Source organism: Charadrius vociferus, unplaced genomic scaffold (genome assembly GCF_000708025.1).
Source record: "Charadrius vociferus isolate BGI_N301 unplaced genomic scaffold, ASM70802v2 scaffold103, whole genome shotgun sequence".
Classification (NCBI taxonomy): domain Eukaryota; kingdom Metazoa; phylum Chordata; class Aves; order Charadriiformes; family Charadriidae; genus Charadrius; species Charadrius vociferus.
In genome coordinates, this window is record NW_009648061.1 from 5,520,570 (window position 1) to 5,540,341 (window position 19,772).

The 19,772-nt window shown below is 38.8% G+C and overlaps 1 protein-coding gene across 1 annotated transcript; it reads right to left on the reverse strand.

Moving 5' to 3' along the window:
* Positions 1-5,653: 5,653 nt before the first annotated feature.
* Positions 5,654-17,723, reverse strand: SRD5A1 (steroid-5-alpha-reductase, alpha polypeptide 1 (3-oxo-5 alpha-steroid delta 4-dehydrogenase alpha 1); the record flags this gene model as incomplete). Its single annotated transcript, XM_009883801.1, has 4 exons — positions 5,654-5,720; positions 8,570-8,720; positions 11,188-11,289; positions 17,546-17,723. Coding segments are annotated over 4 exons (498 nt in total), but the record flags the coding sequence as incomplete, so codon positions are not given.
* Between the last annotated feature and the right edge of the window lie 2,049 nt (positions 17,724-19,772).

Sequence of the window (19,772 nt, forward strand, 5' to 3'; positions counted from 1 at the left end):
CATATACTGTATTGTTTTATGCTAAATATTACATTTAATCTATTAGTCTTCAGTTCTGAGTCCTAGTAAAATTTGCAAGGATTATTTGAAGTGTCCTAAAGACTATTTTTATCTTTGTTTACTGATGTCAGTACATACTAATGATTCTGCTTTAACACTTGAACACTTCCAAAATACTACTGGGGACTTTCAATTGTTCCGATACAGCCATCATTTTTCAAAGAGGCAGGCAGAGACAAAACATGAAAACATTGCAAAATATTAAAATCCTGCAAATCTAAATCAGTGTACTGGGTTTCTTTCTCACAGGGCTTCCTCCAGGAGCCACTTGCATATTTGCAAAATCCTAGCTTTGCATAGCATCTGGTTCTTGGTCTCCTGCAGCAAACACGACACACAGTGAAGAAGCACAGCTGGAAGCCTCTTGGACTGTTCACTGAGACACTGATATGGACTAAAAAGGTTGGATCCCAACCTAGTACAGCAGGACACAGTAATAGCAATTACCTGGGGTAGTTTCTGCCAGCTCATGTTGGACTGGCCTTTATTTAGTCTTGACAGTGCTGCTCAACAGTCGAACCTCAGTTCATGGATATGATCACACAGCTCTTTCTTTTCTGGTAGAAACTTATATCCAAGTTTGTACTGTTCTTCCCTTTCAATAGCCCAAGAAGAAATGGAGCACTACCTCCCAGAGCAGCTTCAACGCATGGCTTCGCTACTGCTACCTCTTTGCATCCAGCCACCCATGTCCTCTCAGAAACTGGACAGGTAGACAGGCATTCCCCCCCAAAAAAGAGGCTGCAATTATTCGGCAGCAGGGGCAGACATCACTGCAAGGCTCTTGGTAGCGCACTGGAAATGCATCATCTTTGGAGAGGCATTACACCAAATGTTGTACCAATCATTATATAGGTATTCTTTCATCTCTGAACAAATAACCTATTGCTTCCACCATTCACTTGTACACAACAAAACATAACATATTGGTTTTGCTTTCAAAGCAAACACAGTAAATCAAGCAAGGTATCAACAAGTTTTGTTTGTTGTTGTTTTTTTTTTTTTTTTTTTTCAAAGAAGCTAAACAGCAAATGGCAGTTGTGCAACTGTCTCAGATGCAAACCTTGTTTTAGGCTTATCCCTTCAGTTGTCTTGCAACACAAATTTCCACAATTGCTTGCTCACATGTGTTTTTGTGGGGGCACATACATGCTTATAGATACATTGCATCACGGCAAGAAGTGGGGCAATTTTACCCAGAGGTCTGTTTTCCTCACAAAACTGACTGATGTATGTGTGAAAGGCCGCCCCAACAAGTGCAACTGTTACTGGTAAAAATTACAGTAGCATAAAAATTAGTGACATTCTCATGCTAAAATTAATTTATTTAAAATAACAAACAGGTATTAGAGGTGTTTTGCCCAAACAGCCTATAAAAACTCTGGGGTAGGCATTCAGGATTTCTTGCCTACTGAAAGAATACAAGTTTGTATGACAAGTCATTTGTACACTATCTTCATTCCTCAAAAAGACAATATGCTCCTGAACCACAACTAAAATAGTTGAAACAGCAGCTACTACAGTTGTTCCAAATGAAAAGTTCACCATGACCTAGCAGCAGAAGAGGAACCCAAACGAGTAGGCCTCTGCTTCTGTTCATCTTTGCTCTAACCACAAGTGTAAAACATCTCAACTATGTACTTTGTTTTACATAATTGAGAATGTATCACTAGACAAATTGATCTTGTGACTTTTAATTTCTTTTTTGAGTGCATCTTGCCAAGTTCACATAGGCATCTAGGTGACTCTAATACAACTTTACTATTACAGTCCTTCAAGAACTCATTTGGGACAATGAATTGCTGGTACAAAAGCTTTGGTCAACCTCCACAAGTTATAGCAAATATTACTAACAGAAAAAAAAAAAAGTATTCCAGCAAGACACTGCAAATTGTATTTTATTAGTAAGAGATTTTGGGGAAAGATGTAGGCAGTCAGAATAGAAGAGTCTCTGTTAAAAATTGCTACAGATATTATAGCCAATAGCAAGCATACATGTTTTCTCCTGGAATGGGCAGAACAGAGTTCATTTTCACACTATGTAATTTCAAGAAACATTTTTCAGTATCAGATATTTTCTAACAGAAAAATTCTGTAAAAGCTGCTGAAAGGGGAAAGGAGCAAGAGCGAAGTATGACAAGTAAATGGGATCTTGTTTAAACAGAAGACAATTCTAGCATTTGACTGAGTCGATCATATGCTTTTCACCAACGTACCTTGGTCTTGAAATGCAAGAATCATAGAATCATTTAGGTTGGAAAAGACCCTTAAGATCAAGTCCAACCACTAACATAGCACTGCCAAGTCCACCAGTAAACCATGTCCCTCAGCACCACATCTACACATCTTTTAAATACATCCAGGGATGGAGACTCTCCCACTCCCCTGGGCAGCCTGTTCCAATGCTTGATAACCCTTCTGGTGAAGAAATTTTTCCTAATATCCAATCTAAACCTACCCTGGCCCAACTTGGCACCATTTCCTATCACTTGTTACTTGGGAGAAGAGACCCACCCCCACCTCTCTACAACCTCCTTTCAGGTAGTTTTAGAGACCTATAAAATCTCCCCTCAGCCTCTTTTTCTCCAAACTGAACAACCACAGTTCCTTCAGCCACTCCTCATAAAACTTGTTTTCTAAGGAACCACTTCAAATAAATTCTGTACTTTGCTTAAGGAAGGTTCCAGCAGTATAATGAGAATCTAAAATATAAACACACAAAGAACAAAATCTTCTTCTCTGTTTTTTTTCTTTTTTCTTTTTAAATAATCCAATTAACTCGAATTTCTAAACACACTGACATTCACATCCCACGGACCTTAGTTTTCCATTTCCATAATAAGAGAACAAACATGGATAAGCTAGCAGACCATTACTTTTCAGATGCTCATCCTGCTATAGGTAAACCATAAGTTAACATTATGTGAGCAAACCAGCTGAACTTTTAGTCAAGATAAATATTTAGCAGCATAGCACCAGAGCAAAACTGCAGCATCAGTACAAGTTTTCTGTAAATGATCATAGAGACTGAGTACAGACAGCTACAGCTTGTGAATATAAGGAGACATACTGAGCACTGAGCAGTTTCTCTCACTGTTTATTATTAAAAGAATTTTTGCCTTTTACAAAAAGGCAAAAAAAAAAAAAAGTGGGGGATTAGAGACTAAAGTGCTGCAGCCAGATCTTTTTTACTGGTTGGTTGTACCATTAGGGATTTTTTTAAACAAATATCCTTAAAGATATAAGATATTAATTTATCATAAATAATGCTTGCATAGTTTAAACACCTAGAGTAGATAGTGCTCTTTGAATCCTGTATTTTTTTTCCCCCCTCTAAACCAGATTTTGATAGCTGGATGATTTAGATATTAAGATTTTAAAAACTACCACAGGGATGTGATAGGTTGTAGAAATACCAAAATATATAACTATATGCTTATATAATTATGTATTATATATTCTTCAGAATATACTTTAAGTGATCCTACTGAACTTTTATTGTCTATCAACTCCACTTCAGCATTGAGGGGTAAATCACCCTCCCTACCATCCTCCCCCAGGGAACTTCATGACTGAGCATTCATCAAGACTGCTTGGATCAAATGTCAAATTAGAGTGTGACAACAAAAACAACAGGGGAAGTAAAACACTAAGGAAAGATGTAAACACTAAAGATATGATTAGACAATTTGAGAATCGAGTCACAACCCTGGCAAAGGAATCGGTATTCCTATGTTCTCCCAAAGCTGGGCTTCTTGGATATTGGCCGAGAGCAGGACCAGTCACCCCAGTCAACATTATAAGGAGCAACTGGCAGTCCAAGGGCTTTGCTGTAGGTAAGTTACCACCAGTGCAGGACTAGCAGTTTCTCTCCCCTCATTCCTTTGACTATTTCAGTCAATAACAATAGATATTTTTTTCTTTTTTACACTTATTTATACCACTGAATAAACATTTAATGATAGCCAAGACTTCAGTGCAGTAAGTACTGTTTTAAGCATGACAGGAAGGAGAGGAGGAAGAAACAACTGTTAAGCAGAAGCTTGGGTCACAAAGTGCTTTTTCACCACCCATTTCCTGAATGTACTTTTTTTTTTTTTAACTAATATATACAATTTGAAGTATAAAGTTAATCAGATACATTACTTTGATTACTACAGCAGCATAACTCACCAGCAAAGACAGAATTTTGAGCTTTAAACAAAGCTTACTGCAATACCGTAACTGGAAAATGCAGCATCTACCAAAATTATATTACCAATTTGTTTTGAAGACCATAACCAAACATACACAGTGTAAACAGCTCAGAGGACATTTGGCAAAAGTTTTATTTCCATGGATTTCCAAAGTATATTAGCAGCAAAGCTTTGGGGTTTTGTGGGTATTTTAAAATGTTTGTTGTTTATTATTACTATTTGGGTTTGGGGTTTGTTTTGTGGGTGTTTTTGTTTGTGGGTTTTTTTTTTAAAGTTTTCTGTAGAATTTTAGATTTTTTTCAGCAATTCTAAAAAATTCTGTATTATCACAAGCAGGCAAAGGACACAGATATGCCTGAAAAATCAGAAGTCGATACGTTTGGGATCCCATCATGTTTTTGAAACCTTCTGGAGTTCTTTGGGAGAAAAATGTAGGGGGGGTGAGAACTGACATTAATAAAACAAGCAGCACTAAAAGATTCCAGATTTTTGGAATATAAAGTCATCTAGATTATCACCAACAGCAGAAGGAAGACATTTGATTTTTTTTTTTTAAACAGCATAGTAAGGGAATTTTGTAAAAATCTTAAAGTTCTTTTATAAAGTTAGAAAACATTACACAATTGTTAATAGTGCTAGACTGGCCTAAGTATCCCAAATAAAAAATGCCATCCAAAAGTAGCTTTGAGTGAGAAAATATATACTGAATATTGATATAGTTATCAAATTGGAGAGATAGATGACAGTCTTAATCTATTAGTTTGGAAATTTAGCACTACAGTGGTTTATGTAAATAGCATTAAGTATTATCTACACAGTGTCCATATCTGTAAGAGTGCAAAGAGGAGAAGAACACTGTCTCTTACCTAACAGCAGCTATATTAATCTAATGTCCTCGGGTCTGCATCACCCATTCTCCTGGAAATGCAGGTGGGAGGAAGAAAGATTAGGAAGCCAAGCAAAAAAAGTCAACCCCATTTGTACGCAGAGGCAAATAACAGGGAGGAGACACCACCCAGATTGCAGTGAGGGTGACTGGGCTCATGGCACAGTCCTCAGGACAGCGCGGCTAGATCAGGTGGAAGTAGCAGAAGCCTGTATAGGCTGAAAAGGCAGCATCAGAAGTCCCATACAGTACTTTCCATGATACGAATTCAGACGCATTGCCTAATGTATTTATGACGATGCTCCGCTGTTGGAAAAGCTTTTCTGTTCCTATTCACCATGTCCAGCAGATTTCTGGGTTTTCATTAAGAGGAAAAGCAGTAATTAATAGCAGCACTGATGCAAAGGCATATCTCAGTGGTGATCAGAGTATGTTGTTAACCAGACAACACTCGTAGAGTGTTAGCGGTTACAAAAAGGGGCCACTTCAAAAATAGTGTTAAAAGCACATCTCAGTACACAAATGGGATCACAATTTTTCTGCACTTTGGGTAGTCTTCAAATTTCTCAAGGTACCATCTGAAAAACAAAGACAGAAATCTGATGAGTATTGAGTCTTCAAAATGCTGTCAAGGAAGTTAAGCAATTGTACACTGCAGTCAATTTAATCCATATATTTTCTGGCTACAAAACGGAAAAAATGCCTTTAGAACCTACTTGGGATAGAAAACTGCCATTTGCTACACTCATCCTAATGACATCTAATCACCAACTACAACAAAACAAAGTTACTGCTGCCAGCAATAAAAAAAAAAACAAACACCAAACTAAACAGATGTGGTGAGAGCAGCCAGGGAAAGAATAGGCTGTTGTTTTAAGATGCATATTGTTATGTGTCCTGAGTATTTGTATTTTAGAAAGGGAGGGCGGGGGGAACATTCAAGGGGATAACATTGAATTGTACAATGACTTCATGTGGAAGTAAGAGATACTTCACATACTGGAATGACAGAGAGTCCTGTTCTGGATATAAATGTCTTCAGTTCCAGTCAGGATGTGACTGGATGTCAAATGGAATGTGACAAACATTACACTAGCCTTAACTGCTAATCCCCCTCAAACACCATCACTATTTTCAAATCCAGACAATTTTAAACAGACTAAATATGTCATTCTACCAAATGTTATTATTTGTCTGGTTACTGTAACAAATACATTTACTCCCATTTTCAATATTTATTCTTCTGCTTCTCTAAAACAAAGGAATTAACTTCATCTGGGCCCCTCCAAGATGCAGATATTCCTCTTATCAATAGCTAATTGCAAGATCAAACCTGAAATAAGCAAAGACCAAAACATATAATGCATAACTACCTGCAGCTGTGGGATACCAGCATTAAACTATTTATCCTTTTCAGTCATTTATTTGAAGTCTTTCACACTAAACAGTCTACACCAAAATATTTCTTCACTTATATGGATTTTCTATTTTTGGTTGGGATTTTTTCCTGTACCCCTCTTCCATTTTCATAGGTTTTCCTTCACTGGAAGTTACTTCCTTCCACAACCCTTAGCTTTTCATAATGTTCTGTAAGTCAAGAGCTCTGAAAGACTTCTGCCAATGCTTAAGATAGGCGGAAACCAACCATCGAATTTGAGCCTGAAGAACATAATATGAAGAGAGGCTGAGGAACCTGGCGTTGCTTAGTCTGGTGAGGAAGAGACTAAGGGGCTGCCTACAGGTACTGGAAAGGGAATTAAGACAATGGAGCAAAACTATGAATGAAATGCAAACGCTTGCAGCTGGAATGCAGTGGCCCCACGCAAAAAGTACAGGCCAGAGGTGGACTGGCTAGAGAGCAGCTCTGCACTAAAGCACGTGGACATCCAGGTGGACGAGTTGAACACTAGTCAGTAATGGATCCTTGCAATGATGAAAGCTAACTGCATACTGGCCTGCTTTAACACATATAGAGTCACCAACTGAAGGTAAGTGCTTATTCTCCACTATTCAACAGTTGAGAGCCTGCATCTGCATTGCTGCTTCCAGTGCAACAGAGATGTTCACAAACTAGAGAAGAATCCAACAGATGGTCATTAAGACAATTGCATAGCTGGAACATATGATATAAGAGGAAAGGTTGAGGGTACTAGGCTCGTTCAGCTTGGAAAAGATGTTAAGAGGCAGATCTCACTGCAGTCTTCCGCTACCTACAGCGATACCGGGGAGAAGACAGAGCACTAGCCTTCTTGGAGGTACACAGCAAGTGGACAAGTAGGAGGGGATAAAAGTTGCAACATGGAAAATTCCAACTGGATGTAAGAAAAAACCCTCTTCCCCATGAGGAAGAGAAAATTTCTGCTCAGTGCTTTGCGAGAGACATGCTGAAACCTCCACCCTTGGAGACACTCAGAACTCAACTGGATGAGGCCCTGGGCAACCTGGTATAGCCTTATAGTTAGCCCTGGTTGGAGCAGGTCACACCAGATGACTGGATTGGACATCCTTCAGATGCTCCTCCCAATCTAAGCTATTCTGTGACTCCACCCACTAATAGAAGGTGGTAAGACAGAGATGGTCACAGGCAACACACTTTGAAGGTTCAGGTTGGATAGTACAGAAACCCTTGTTCACTGGGAAGGTAATACAGAACTGGAACACCCATAAATAAGTTGCAGGAAAAAGTCCATTCCTGGAGGTTTTCAAGAATCCAGTAGACATAGCCATGGTTGCACTGACGCTGTTAGCAATGGCTTTTTTCCAGCCTATTTCCTCCATAAATTCAGGATTCTTTTATTTTTATTTTAAATTCAAATTCTTTTAAACATGCTATTTCTTTCAAGAACCAAATCTTCTCAAACTATGATCCTTCTGTTCACAGGAAAGTCACATTATGAACACAGTACATTAGCAGTCAGACTGTTTAATTACAGAGCAGAGACTTTATTAAATATTATCTACCAGAATTGTTTTCTTATTGTCTCTATATTGTCTATAATCAAATGTAGACTTGACTATAAAGGATGCCCATAACAGAAGCCATTAAAGTGATTTTCAAAATGTTAATATTATAGAAACAAGTTTGAGCTGCAAAGGAAAGTATAGTATACAATCAAGTAAAGAATTTTGCTAAATGTGCCTATAATCTTTACAGGTCCAGGATGAACTATGTTCATTTAAAAGCCATTCTTTTGACCATCTCATTGTACACTGTGTGTGTTTATACTACTTATGCTTAGTACTATCCCTTTGAAATTTTGCAATGTTTAATACTACTCAGAGTATTCGCTATCATATTCTCCACAGCAGCGGCAAAGTCTTTCACAAGACTTGCTCTGCAACATCCCTATGGGATGAGGCATAATTTGTAAACTGGAAAGGAAGTGAGGCATAGAGACAACAGAAATTATAAGACACAAACACTTACTGGTGGTGTTGTTTTGCCCTTGAACCCAAGATGAAAAGCGTACACAACGCAAATGCAAAGCTTTCAATGGTGCAGCAGGCAAGGGCAAACCCAAACCATTCCAGGATCTCTCCAAAGAAGTTGGCTCCACTGACATACTCAAACATTCCTCCTAAAAGCAGAACAGAGTTATTCTAAAAGCACCTTAATCAAGGAGATGTCCAATGCTATCTTTTACTGCAAGTCCAATAAGAGCTATAGCACCAGTGTCTCTATTTACAGAATTTTAAACCAAATAGAAGCAGTGTTTGTCAGTTCAAGCTGTACTATGAAGGATCACTTCAGACCTCATTCTAAGACAGACCTTCTCCAGCTCCCTTTTTCCTCTTTAAATCATGGAAGAAAAGCAGATTTCCCAGTATCAGAGCGATTTCATGCCTCTGTAAATAATTAACAGTGACATCAAGCTGGCTCTTTGATCATAAGCTAAACCTTTTTTAAAATATGTAAAAATAGAAAATACACTTCCCTTTAAGAGTCCCAGAAAACATTCCTAGGGTTAGTTAGCATACAATGTTTAATTTCTTTATTCTAAGTACTTCAGAAATTAACTTAATTATGACCAATATTATTATGAATTAAAGTTCAAAATGTATCCTCTAGCTTAAAATGTGCTGCCCTTTTGTTCCCACCCCCCATCAGGTCTACTGCCTTAGCCCTGACACTCAGTGATTAAGTACTTCAGAAATTAACTTAATCCATAATAATATTGGTCATAATTAAAGTTCAAAATGTATCCTCTAGCCTAAGTACTTCAGAAATTAACTTAATTATGACCAATATTATTATGAATTAAAGTTCAAAATGTATCCTCTAGCTTAAAATGTGCTGCCCTTTTGTTCCCACCCCCCATCAGGTCTACTGCCTTAGCCCTGACACTCAGTGAAATAAGTAATTGGCAGTCTGCATTACAGATGTTTTACAGCCAGTTATGCATAAACAGTCAGTATTCACCTGCTGGGAATTTTATAAAATAAGAACTTTCACCCTGATTCCAAAGTTAGTGTACAAATTGATAACATCTCAGTATGTGGTTTACCAGTGGGACTAAACAAACACATATTTGCCAAGTGTAATAAAGGACATGTTTTGACCTTGCTTTAATTACTTTGCTTTTGTGACAAGAGAGGCAGAATTCTAACAGTTAAATTGGATAAGCAATATCAAAAAGACCAACTCCTGATTGTGCAGCTAACACCTTATTTTCTTCAGAACTTTTTTGTACACTGAACATAGCACAGAATGTTCATATTCTTTTTTTTTACATGGGTACTTGGATTTACATCTATTAAAGATATGAAGTTATCTTCTTGGTGAAAAATAACGACCTACTGTCTTCTATATCTATTTCTCCCAGTTTTACTAAAAAAGAAAATCTCACTGAAAACCAGGAGAGAGCAACAACTGAAGGAAAAACCTTAGAGAAACAGCAGAACTCAGAGGTAACTATTATTTTTCTGCCCTCATTGGGTGTAATATACCTGGAAGAGTCTAATGCTTCCAAAAGTGTCAATAAGCATTAACGCTTCAGTAAGTGTTACGTAAGAAGTACTTTAATTTTCTCCATTTTCCCCATGAAGACCAGAACTGATAATGCCTAACTTCCTTTGGATTTCTGTCCTCTCTCCCCATTGCTCTCTGATTACCTAAGATACCTCCCTCTTCATACACAGGACAACATAATATGGTCCAGCCACACAGCTGTGTAAGTAGCTGAGCACCTTCTGCCTGCCCCCCCTACTGGGATGATAATTTAAGTCTTCTTTCTCCACCCATCTGCTGATTCTCATAAAAGTTGTGGAATGCTATATTACATTTTTAGCACTTTAAAAATACAGTCAAAGCTGGTCAAGAAATTCAGAGACTCACACAAGTCACACCATATCATGAAATAGATCCTTTAGAATACTTGGCTTAAGAGGAAAAAAAATAGAATGTTTCCCACACTATGAAAACAATTCTTAAGTTAGACTGCTATTTCCAGTTTCCTCTCTATCATAAATGACTATTTCCCCTAAAATACACCAAGCTTTAGGCAGCCATCTTTACACCAAATCATTTGAGGTTGGAAGGGACCTTGCCCAGGACCATGTCCAGTCAGGTTTTGAGTATCTTCACATATGGAGACTCCACAGCCTCTCTGAGGAACCTGTTCCAGTGTTTGACAACTCTCACAGCAAGAAGTATGTTCAGATGGAATTTCATGTGTTTTAATTTGTGCCCAATGCCTCTGGTCCTGTCACTGGGCACCACTAAGAAGAGCCTGGCTCACTCTTCTTCATTCCCTCCCATCAGCTAAGTATACATATCCATCCCCCTGAGCCTTCTCCTCTCCAGGCAAGAAGTATGTTCAGATGGAATTTCATGTGTTTTAATTTGTGCCCAATGCCTCTGGTCCTGTCACTGGGCACCACTAAGAAGAGCCTGGCTCACTCTTCTTCATTCCCTCCCATCAGCTAAGTATACATATCCATCCCCCTGAGCCTTCTCCTCTCCAGGCTGAAGAGTCCCAGCTCCCTCAGCCTCTCCTCATGAGACGCTTCTTTTCCTATATAAATTTCTGTAAAATTTTTACTCACCTCTCGGTATCTTGTAACCAGTTTCCCCTGGTTTTCTCAGATTTCTGAGAATATGATCAGAATGAATATTGATTGCCATGCCGACCAACCACCCTATGAAGCCTAAAAATAAATATTTAAAATAGTATCTTTAATAGACTGAGCTGAAGTGCTTGATCAGAAAACAAACTACAGTCATGTATCGCATATGAGGCACATTATCTTAAAGCAGTAATAATGTACACAGTATAAGCAAGTCTGGTGACATCCTGCACAATCCCAATCCCACACTGAGCTCTTCAGCCAGCAGAGCTCACAGTAATCAATAGGTGTCTACATAGGACTATTGCTTTAAGTTACTTACCTAAAAGTACACATGCACATATATTCAGATGTAATGTGTGTATTTCCCCAACTTCCACATAGAAAATGATACACAATTTTAAACACTGAAAGAATCAGTCATTCCCATCGCCATCAAGAGGACACATCCTGGTGTTGTCCTTCCCACCTATTTTTTATACTGACAATATACCAGCATTTCCACAGCAAACTTCTTTGCAATAAAAACAATAATAAAATTGTGAAGGAATTGTGCACTCTTTACTGTTCTCTTGCATCATTTGGCAAGATGGCTTAACCATTTATACCAGGTTTTCATAGAAACTGAGATTATAGTAGCATCCTGCATCCTTAAGTCTTGTTACTGTAACGGCATGGGGATAAATCAAAAGGAATTCAGGACTGAAATTCAGTATTTTCACTCTTCCATTTTGAGTCTCTGGCTACATGTTACCCATGCTACCTGCCTTTGAAGGCAGCATTCCTCGTTGCTAGGAGTAGACATTTGGGGTCTGACGGTAGATGGTATTGCCTTGAATCCACCCCAAAAGCCATTGAGTTTTATTTAAATTACCAAGGAAGTGCCAGTGAAGTGCTTCAGAACAAAGGCACTTTGTACTCCATATAAAGAAAGCTTTGCCTTTTTGCACCCATAACTTGAGTCTTTCAGACCGTTCTCTTTCAATACAGAGAACCTCAGTAGTATGACCATCAGCAAAGAGACTAAGTGGACATCCAGATGTTACAGGTCTAGTAGGCTTTATATAGTATATTTACCAAGACTTAAGCTACATTTTGAAGGGAAGCTACAGATGTAAATGGATCTTGCCTCTCAAACAAGTTGTTAGACAGGCAGCTTGCTTCTCTCAGTCCCTTGTGGTCTGTGTTTACCTAAAGGACCTAGCTGCCTGCTTCCACATGAATTAGGAAGAAATGACTGCTCTGCAGATAAATTGAGGTTTCTGAGTAAGCGCTCTTTCCATATTTACCTATATAAATCAAAAATATTGTTTGATTAGCATGTTACAATCTGCTTACTTTACAAGACTCATAGCAGAATTTAGTCCTGTACTTTTGTTCATACAGCACAGTATGTTTCCATTAGCAATCAAAGTCTGTGGATGCCATATGCAAACTGTCTTTGTAGTAAAATTTTATCATAATTCTTTCAACTATATATTCAATGTAATTACACCATCATAAAATAGATTATATCAACATAATGAGGAATTTACAGACCAATTCATATAACAACAACATTTGAAAATACAGGGTGAATAAATGAAATGCTGTTGAGTTCTACTTTTAGGAGAACAGATGATTTTAACTTTTTTCCTTTAAAACAGATCTCTATTGAAACAGAATATTGAAGTCCAGTTGCACTCACCAACAAAAATAGTTTGCTTCTCTTTGAATTGGTAATTATGTATCAATTTGCTAATTGCCAGAGAAGATTGAGACTACCTTGAAAACAAGGGATGTTATTCATACAACTAAATAAGCAAGTCATTATCTCTATCTGTACAATAATTCACAAGGAAATTCCTTAACAAGCACACAAACTAATTGTATTTAAATGTAAACACCATTTCTCCTAGTTCACTTCACTAGTAGCATGAGGAAAAAAATCTATACTAAAAGTTAGTATCAGTTCTAGGAAGAATTAATTTCTTTCTCAGGAGAGGAAATGAGAGACTCTTTGACTTTTCTGAAACACCACAGTAATTTTGGAGAATCTTACCTGTGTATTTCATATTGGTATATGCTTGTAAATCAGTAGAAGGACTACTAAGAACTTGTCAGATAATGCAAAGAGATCAGAAATTGCTTTAAGAGTGCTCAATTACTACAGAAGTTTAGTTTAATTCTGTGCCTTTGTTGTTTGTTTGGGGTTTTTTTTGTTTGTTTGTTTTTTGTTTTTTAAACACCTCCTGTTTGAAAACAGGAGGAAACAATCAAACCTCTCTCCCTGGACAACAAGCCAACAAATGTAGGCCATTCTCACAGCACCCCTCTCCAATTTGAAGATCCACTTTCCCCAAAATACTGCATAACCACATTCCCTGCGCCTGTACTCTGTGGGCATGGTACTTCGCTGTCCTCACCTGTAGATTCTCACCATGGCTGAGCCCTAGGACTGCACTCTACAAAGTGAAGAGGTGGGTATGCACCACAATCTGCATGACTTGGCTTCCACCTAAGGCAAACATGGATGCGTAAACAGGAAGGGAGCCACAGCATACTCCAGTGGATTCTCCGACCCACAGAATATACCACGCAACATAGATGACCTCATGAGACTATTAAACTCAGGAGGCTTTTTACCATCCTCAGGATAAACCCGGAGGTTAAGGACTGGGTTCATGTGATAATACTTGCACAAGAAGGACAGTAAGTAGGTCTATATTGCCAAACAACCTAGTGCAACAGAAGAGTACGTGTGCGTTATCACACCAGTGCCCTCTTCACCCTCAACCATTGTCATGGCTTGGGCTGGCCACTAAAACGAACAGACCTTCTTTTACTTCTCTCCCCTTCAGAGAATCTCACACAAAAACACCTATTCCTCCTGTGCAGGATATTTCAGAGCAACAGTACAGTAACTGCTGTCTGGTTCAACTCCCCACTCTGGGTTTCAAGAGTATGTATTGCAAGAGGCCATATAGAAACAGCAGGACGCCAGTTTCTATAGCTGCACTGAAAGCAAACACTTCAGGTGAACCCGTGCCTCATCTCAGATTGCATGGTTAATCTTTCCAAGAAGGCATGAGATCATTTGGAGCATCCAGATGCCTATGGATACTAGGAGAGATACTGACTAACTGTCATCCCCGAGTCAGGAGACCATGCCCAGGTATGGACAACACCCATGCTCTCTTCACGTCTCTTCTGTGTAGAGAGCAGAGATGACACATGTGCTTGGTTGCCTGGCCGCCAGATTAAAAAGCCTCACGCAACAGACAAGGTGCTCATGTTTGGTCACCTGCACCTTTCGAGTTATAGGTATTGCTCTGCTTCACAGAGCTGCTGTGAAAAGTGTTTCGGTGCCCAAAAGGGTTAGCCATCAACATCAGAAGGAAGTAGTTGAATGGGGATTTACAGGAATAAGAAAAAAGACATACAGCATACCGCAAAGGGTCTGACAAAGCTAAAGCAAGCAAAGGAAGAAAGGAGTTTCCAACTAGAAGCGCAGACAGATTAGGAAAGAACACAAGGGTGAGACATGCAGGTGCATGTGCCCCTGTTTGTGGCGTTCACTGCTTCAGGGTATCACGGGTACTCTTGGTAAGTTCACACCTCTGTCAGCTACCTGCTGAAAGATTACGAACTTGTTCTCACATTGGTTTGCAAGCTCGTGTTTTTATCAACAGAACATTTCCATTCCCTCTGAAACCAGATGAGTTCACTGCTCTGAACCAAGCTAGCACAGAGTGCAGAGAAGCCATGAGGGAACCACATCAAAACCATTGCTGCTCCAAATCAGTTGCTGGTGTAGATAAAAGCTATTGCTTTCCCAGCATTAACTCCTAAACATCTGAAAAGAGACAGTGAATCTGTATGCTAAGGCTCCACATAGAACACACCAGTTGTTCGAAGCCTCCCACCATGATGGTTAATCAGCCGCACTTCTCCAAATTTCCATCTTCACTGCAAATTTATCTCATTTCAGCTTCCAATTACTGAATCTTGTTTGGCTGCTACTTGTAGAAACCCTCACATTTCTCTTCCACATGTAACTTCATATATACTGAAGAAATATCTTGTTAGCTCTCAGCAAATATGCTTTCTTGCTACTGTTATTTTCTATCTTCTAGTCTTTTTTTTTTTAATTAATTTTAAACAGAGGCTTAAAGACACTGCCAGATTTTTTTGAAGAACCAGAACATAGTAGTCCCGTTGTTCAGGGAATATCCATTATATAATACAGCACTTCGGCATTTAAGTTGACAAATCTACAAGCATGAACAGCAGATATTTGGAGGTACATAGCTGGGATGAATACCAAATAAGAATTGTAAATATCCTGTATGTTCCAATTATGTTGATGTGCACTACAAAACAAAACCAAAAAAGCTCAAAAGATATTCTAGTTACAGGAATAAAAGAAACAAGAAGTCTTAGGTTTGCCTGTTTCACAGCCATGACAAACTTTAGATAAAGTTTTATTGTAATAACAGTATCAAAAAAAGCCACCTAGTGACACTACTAAAATGGTTACTACAGATACATGAATCTTCACTTTCTTAGTTTTCAGGATAACTTTTTAAAGTAGTATTTTGACTGACAATAGTCATGAAAGCAACACTTTGCTTATGATTAGTAGTACTGGAAATATATATAAACATATTCCAAACTGGTATTGTTTGAAAAAGAAACAAAAAACAAGACAAACCCAAACCAAACTAATTCACACACAGAAGGCAGATTAACTTAACTATTATCATTTATACACTTAAGTCTTTCAGAAATCATTGAAACTCAAAAAAATCCCCAAGAAAACCCAAGCAGCCTTGCTATCTCAATTTTTTTTTTTTTTTAAGAACTTTCAGTAAGGAAGAATTGATTTATGGCTCCTGACTCATGATTTCTATACAGCACTATATATCTTTTGATTGAGGTGCTAAACTAGGACACTGGAAACAAAGTCTGTGTTGCATCAGAGTCTTCAACAGTTTTGATCAACAGATCTTTTAAACTTGGATCCAACAAAAAAATTAAGGAGACTAGCTTTTCAAGAATACCAAGAGAATTTCAAGTATATCCAAGTCCCTAGTGCCCACTGAAGTCATTCCCTTGTACCTCAGTTTCTCCATTTTTAGAGCACAAGCAATACCACCTCCTAACCTTCGCAAAAGAATCTATTTGATTTAAATTTCTTCAATCTTATAGTCATGACAGCATTTAGCACAGTGGTCCTCTATTGTCATCTGCAATAACACTGTAATAAAGATAAAAACTTTCTTATTCTTGTTGCAAAAGGCTTGAGAAATCTTGGAGAAGCACTAACTTGCTCTGGCTCCAGAATAACAACAGGAACAGTACTGGGTCAGATCAAGAATCCACCTAGCCCAATATTCCACCTTTGACTGACAAGGCAAAATATTCTGGTTTATCTTCAGATCAAAAAGATCCTTCTGTAAAGGTCTCCTTGGAGACTATTATGTTTTTGACAGTAGGCAAAAGTAGATGCCTAGGAAACAAAAAAATAGGGCAGAGACAATGCTCTGTCACTAAACAACTTAGCCTTTTAATCATACACATGGCTTCAAGTACAAGTGTAACCACTTCCTGATAACAGTGAATGATCAACCCCTCCGCTCCCTTCCTCACAGGCCAGTTTTTTTCTTTGACAAAGCCCACTCTTACTACAGGGAATCATAGAATGGTTTGGGGGTTGAAAGGGACCTTAAAGATCACCTAGCTCCAAACCCCCTGCCATGGGCAGGGACACCTTCCACTAGACCAGATTGCTCAAAGCCCCATCCAACCTGGCCTTGAGGGTGGGTGAGTTGGTGCATGTTTGTATAAATACCCTAACACCAAGGACTTTTGGCATTAGAAGCGGTATCTTGGTATTTAGCAGCTACCCTTACTGGATTTTTACTCCATGAATTTGTTCACTTCTGCTTGACCACATAAAACCTTTCCTATGACATCAAGAAACAAGGGATTTCAGTTTAATCTACATGTTATATACAAAATTTGCTTTGTTTGTTCTAAACCTGTATGCTGCTGATTTCATTTAAGGCCTCAAGTTCCTGTATTGAAAAAAATACATGACCCGTATTCACTTTGGCATTAAAGAATAAAGATGGCAGTCAGCCCATCTAGCACTGACACTGCGGGAAATACCATTGTGTTCAGAGTTGTAAAATAAAAAAGGTTAAAAGGCTTCCAGCTACAGCAAACAAGAGAATTAACTATGACAAAAGTTATAAAATGGGATTGAAGATACTATAAAATTATAATAAAAATAAAAAGCTGTGAAGACAAAGGAAAATTACTTTTAATGTTTTCATAGCATGTTTTAACCCACCTGTAATGAAACATGGATCTTTTAACCAGCCTGAAGGGTATTCTGCATAGTTGCTTAAGCTTCGGCCTTGCAAGTATCCATTATAAACACAGAACAGAAACGCTAGCACAAAGGTGAAAAATGGTGTTGGTTTTCCCGCCCGGATGAGAAGTGGAAATATGAGCGCCCTATAGTGAACAAAGGAAGATCAATTGTTGCATTAGCAAACCGAAAAGATACTTTTGGTGTCCAAAACTGCAATCCATAGTCCATATTATCCTGCTCTCCAAATTCTTAGTGGAGTCTGATCCCAGTTCAGAAGAATAGTTATTTGCTTTAACACCTCTATGTTAATTTTGTTGCCTAGTCAGAATTACAATATCAATCCTCTCTCCCCCCCTATGACAAAAATTTTAAACTTTGTATGCAAGGCAATTACTTTGACAAGATCAGTAAAAGTAACTGGTGTTAAGCACAGTGTATTTTTGTCCTCCCTTGATCCTAAATCCTCAGAGATGTCACCAAGCTTTCTGAACTAAGCCAGGTCTCACAGTCGCTACACCAAATCCACCAACACTGCCAGGGGGAAAGTCAGTCCCCTTAAAATTAACCTAGTTGAGCTCAGTTTCCTCCTTGCCCTAGAAGTCACGTAAAAACATTAATTGCTTTGCCTTGACAATCTTGGTCTACCCTATCACACCTCTTAAAAGACTTGGCAAATCCACAACTGCCATCCCAGTTGGGAAAGGAATCTTGATTGCTTCTCCCAGGGGATTATGTGAGTAAACAAGCAAGCTCCAAACAAGAAAAGCAGGTGAATGTTTTTGTGTCCTGCCTCATGTACCTAGCCAACTCCCAATCGCCTATCGATTTAATTACAATCTAGAAAGATACCAGCGCAGGATTACTGAAGGCTGAGCGTTCTTCACATGTTTTCCAGCTACCCAAGGACTACTGCTTCAAAGGAGCCATTCCAGAGGAAGCAAAACCATAACAGCTTTCTGTAAAGCGTAATAAATTCCTTAATATGATTATTTAAAGCCCACTACATTACAACAAATGAAATCGGATAACAGAGGTCTCTTCCAGTCTATATTCACCCACAGAACAGTCCCTCAGCCCATCAATACAGATAAGCAACCAAAAAAAAGAAACTGCAGTACAGCTCAGCTTTCTGTACAAAACTTCCCCATGCCTTTCTAGCTGTTCCCAGACATCGAGGATGAGTTAAGATCCCATGCCAAAGCCAATAATCTCTTTACTCTCAAAAACAGTAAAAGGAGGAGTAAAGACACACTCCTGGGATTGCAAAGGCAATCAGCCACCAGCCCAACCATCACATCCCTCTTGGCCGCAAGGATGTGGAATACTTTCTTTCGGTTAAAACCAACAGCCTCTCGCAGCGAGTGCTAGAAAAGGACTGTGTATCAGCCACACACTTGGCTTAAAATTCGCCTGACAAACCTACCCCTGCTGTATTAGTAGGGTGGCAAAATTACCTGGGGAGTATTACCGGTAACTGTTGTTAATGACTTGAAGGGAACAGCAAAATCTTATCTGAACTCCAGCTAAGATGCCTTCTCCTAATTAGTTTTACAAAATACCCAAATGCCATTGACTACATGGCAACATGGGGCACTCAGCCTCAGCTTTGCTGGTATTTTAATAGATCATTGAATACCCTGAGCTTGGAAGGGACCCACAAGGATCAGCAACTCCAACCCCCAATTGTTGAGTCCAACTCCTGAAATGAACACTATGTTGAAAGACATAACTGGAAAATAGCTGTTGTTTCACAATATTAAAATTACACTATATCAACATCCAGAACTGAAGTTTCCTTGTTGGAACACTGCGTCCTTAAGACTACCTGGTCCAGCCACTGCTTCAGTAGGGGGACACACATGACAAGCGGTACAGCTATAGGGTACAGATGATACCAGGCACTGAGAGAGTACCAATCGCTCCAGTTTCATGCCATTTCCAAAAGATGCCATAACACTCCACCACACACCACGCAGCGGCAAAACAAAGCGACAGACACCACACCGCCACAAGAACTTGCTCAGCTCACACAGAAACACAAAATCCCTTAACATAAAGGAGAAAGAAAGGCTTTAGTGATTATTATAAGGGCTTTAGTGATTATTATAACAAGTGATAAATATTAATTAACAGCAGAATTTCAATCCCTGGTGTCAGAAACAGTAGCCGGGCGTTTCTACCAAGATTGACCCTCAACCTGCCG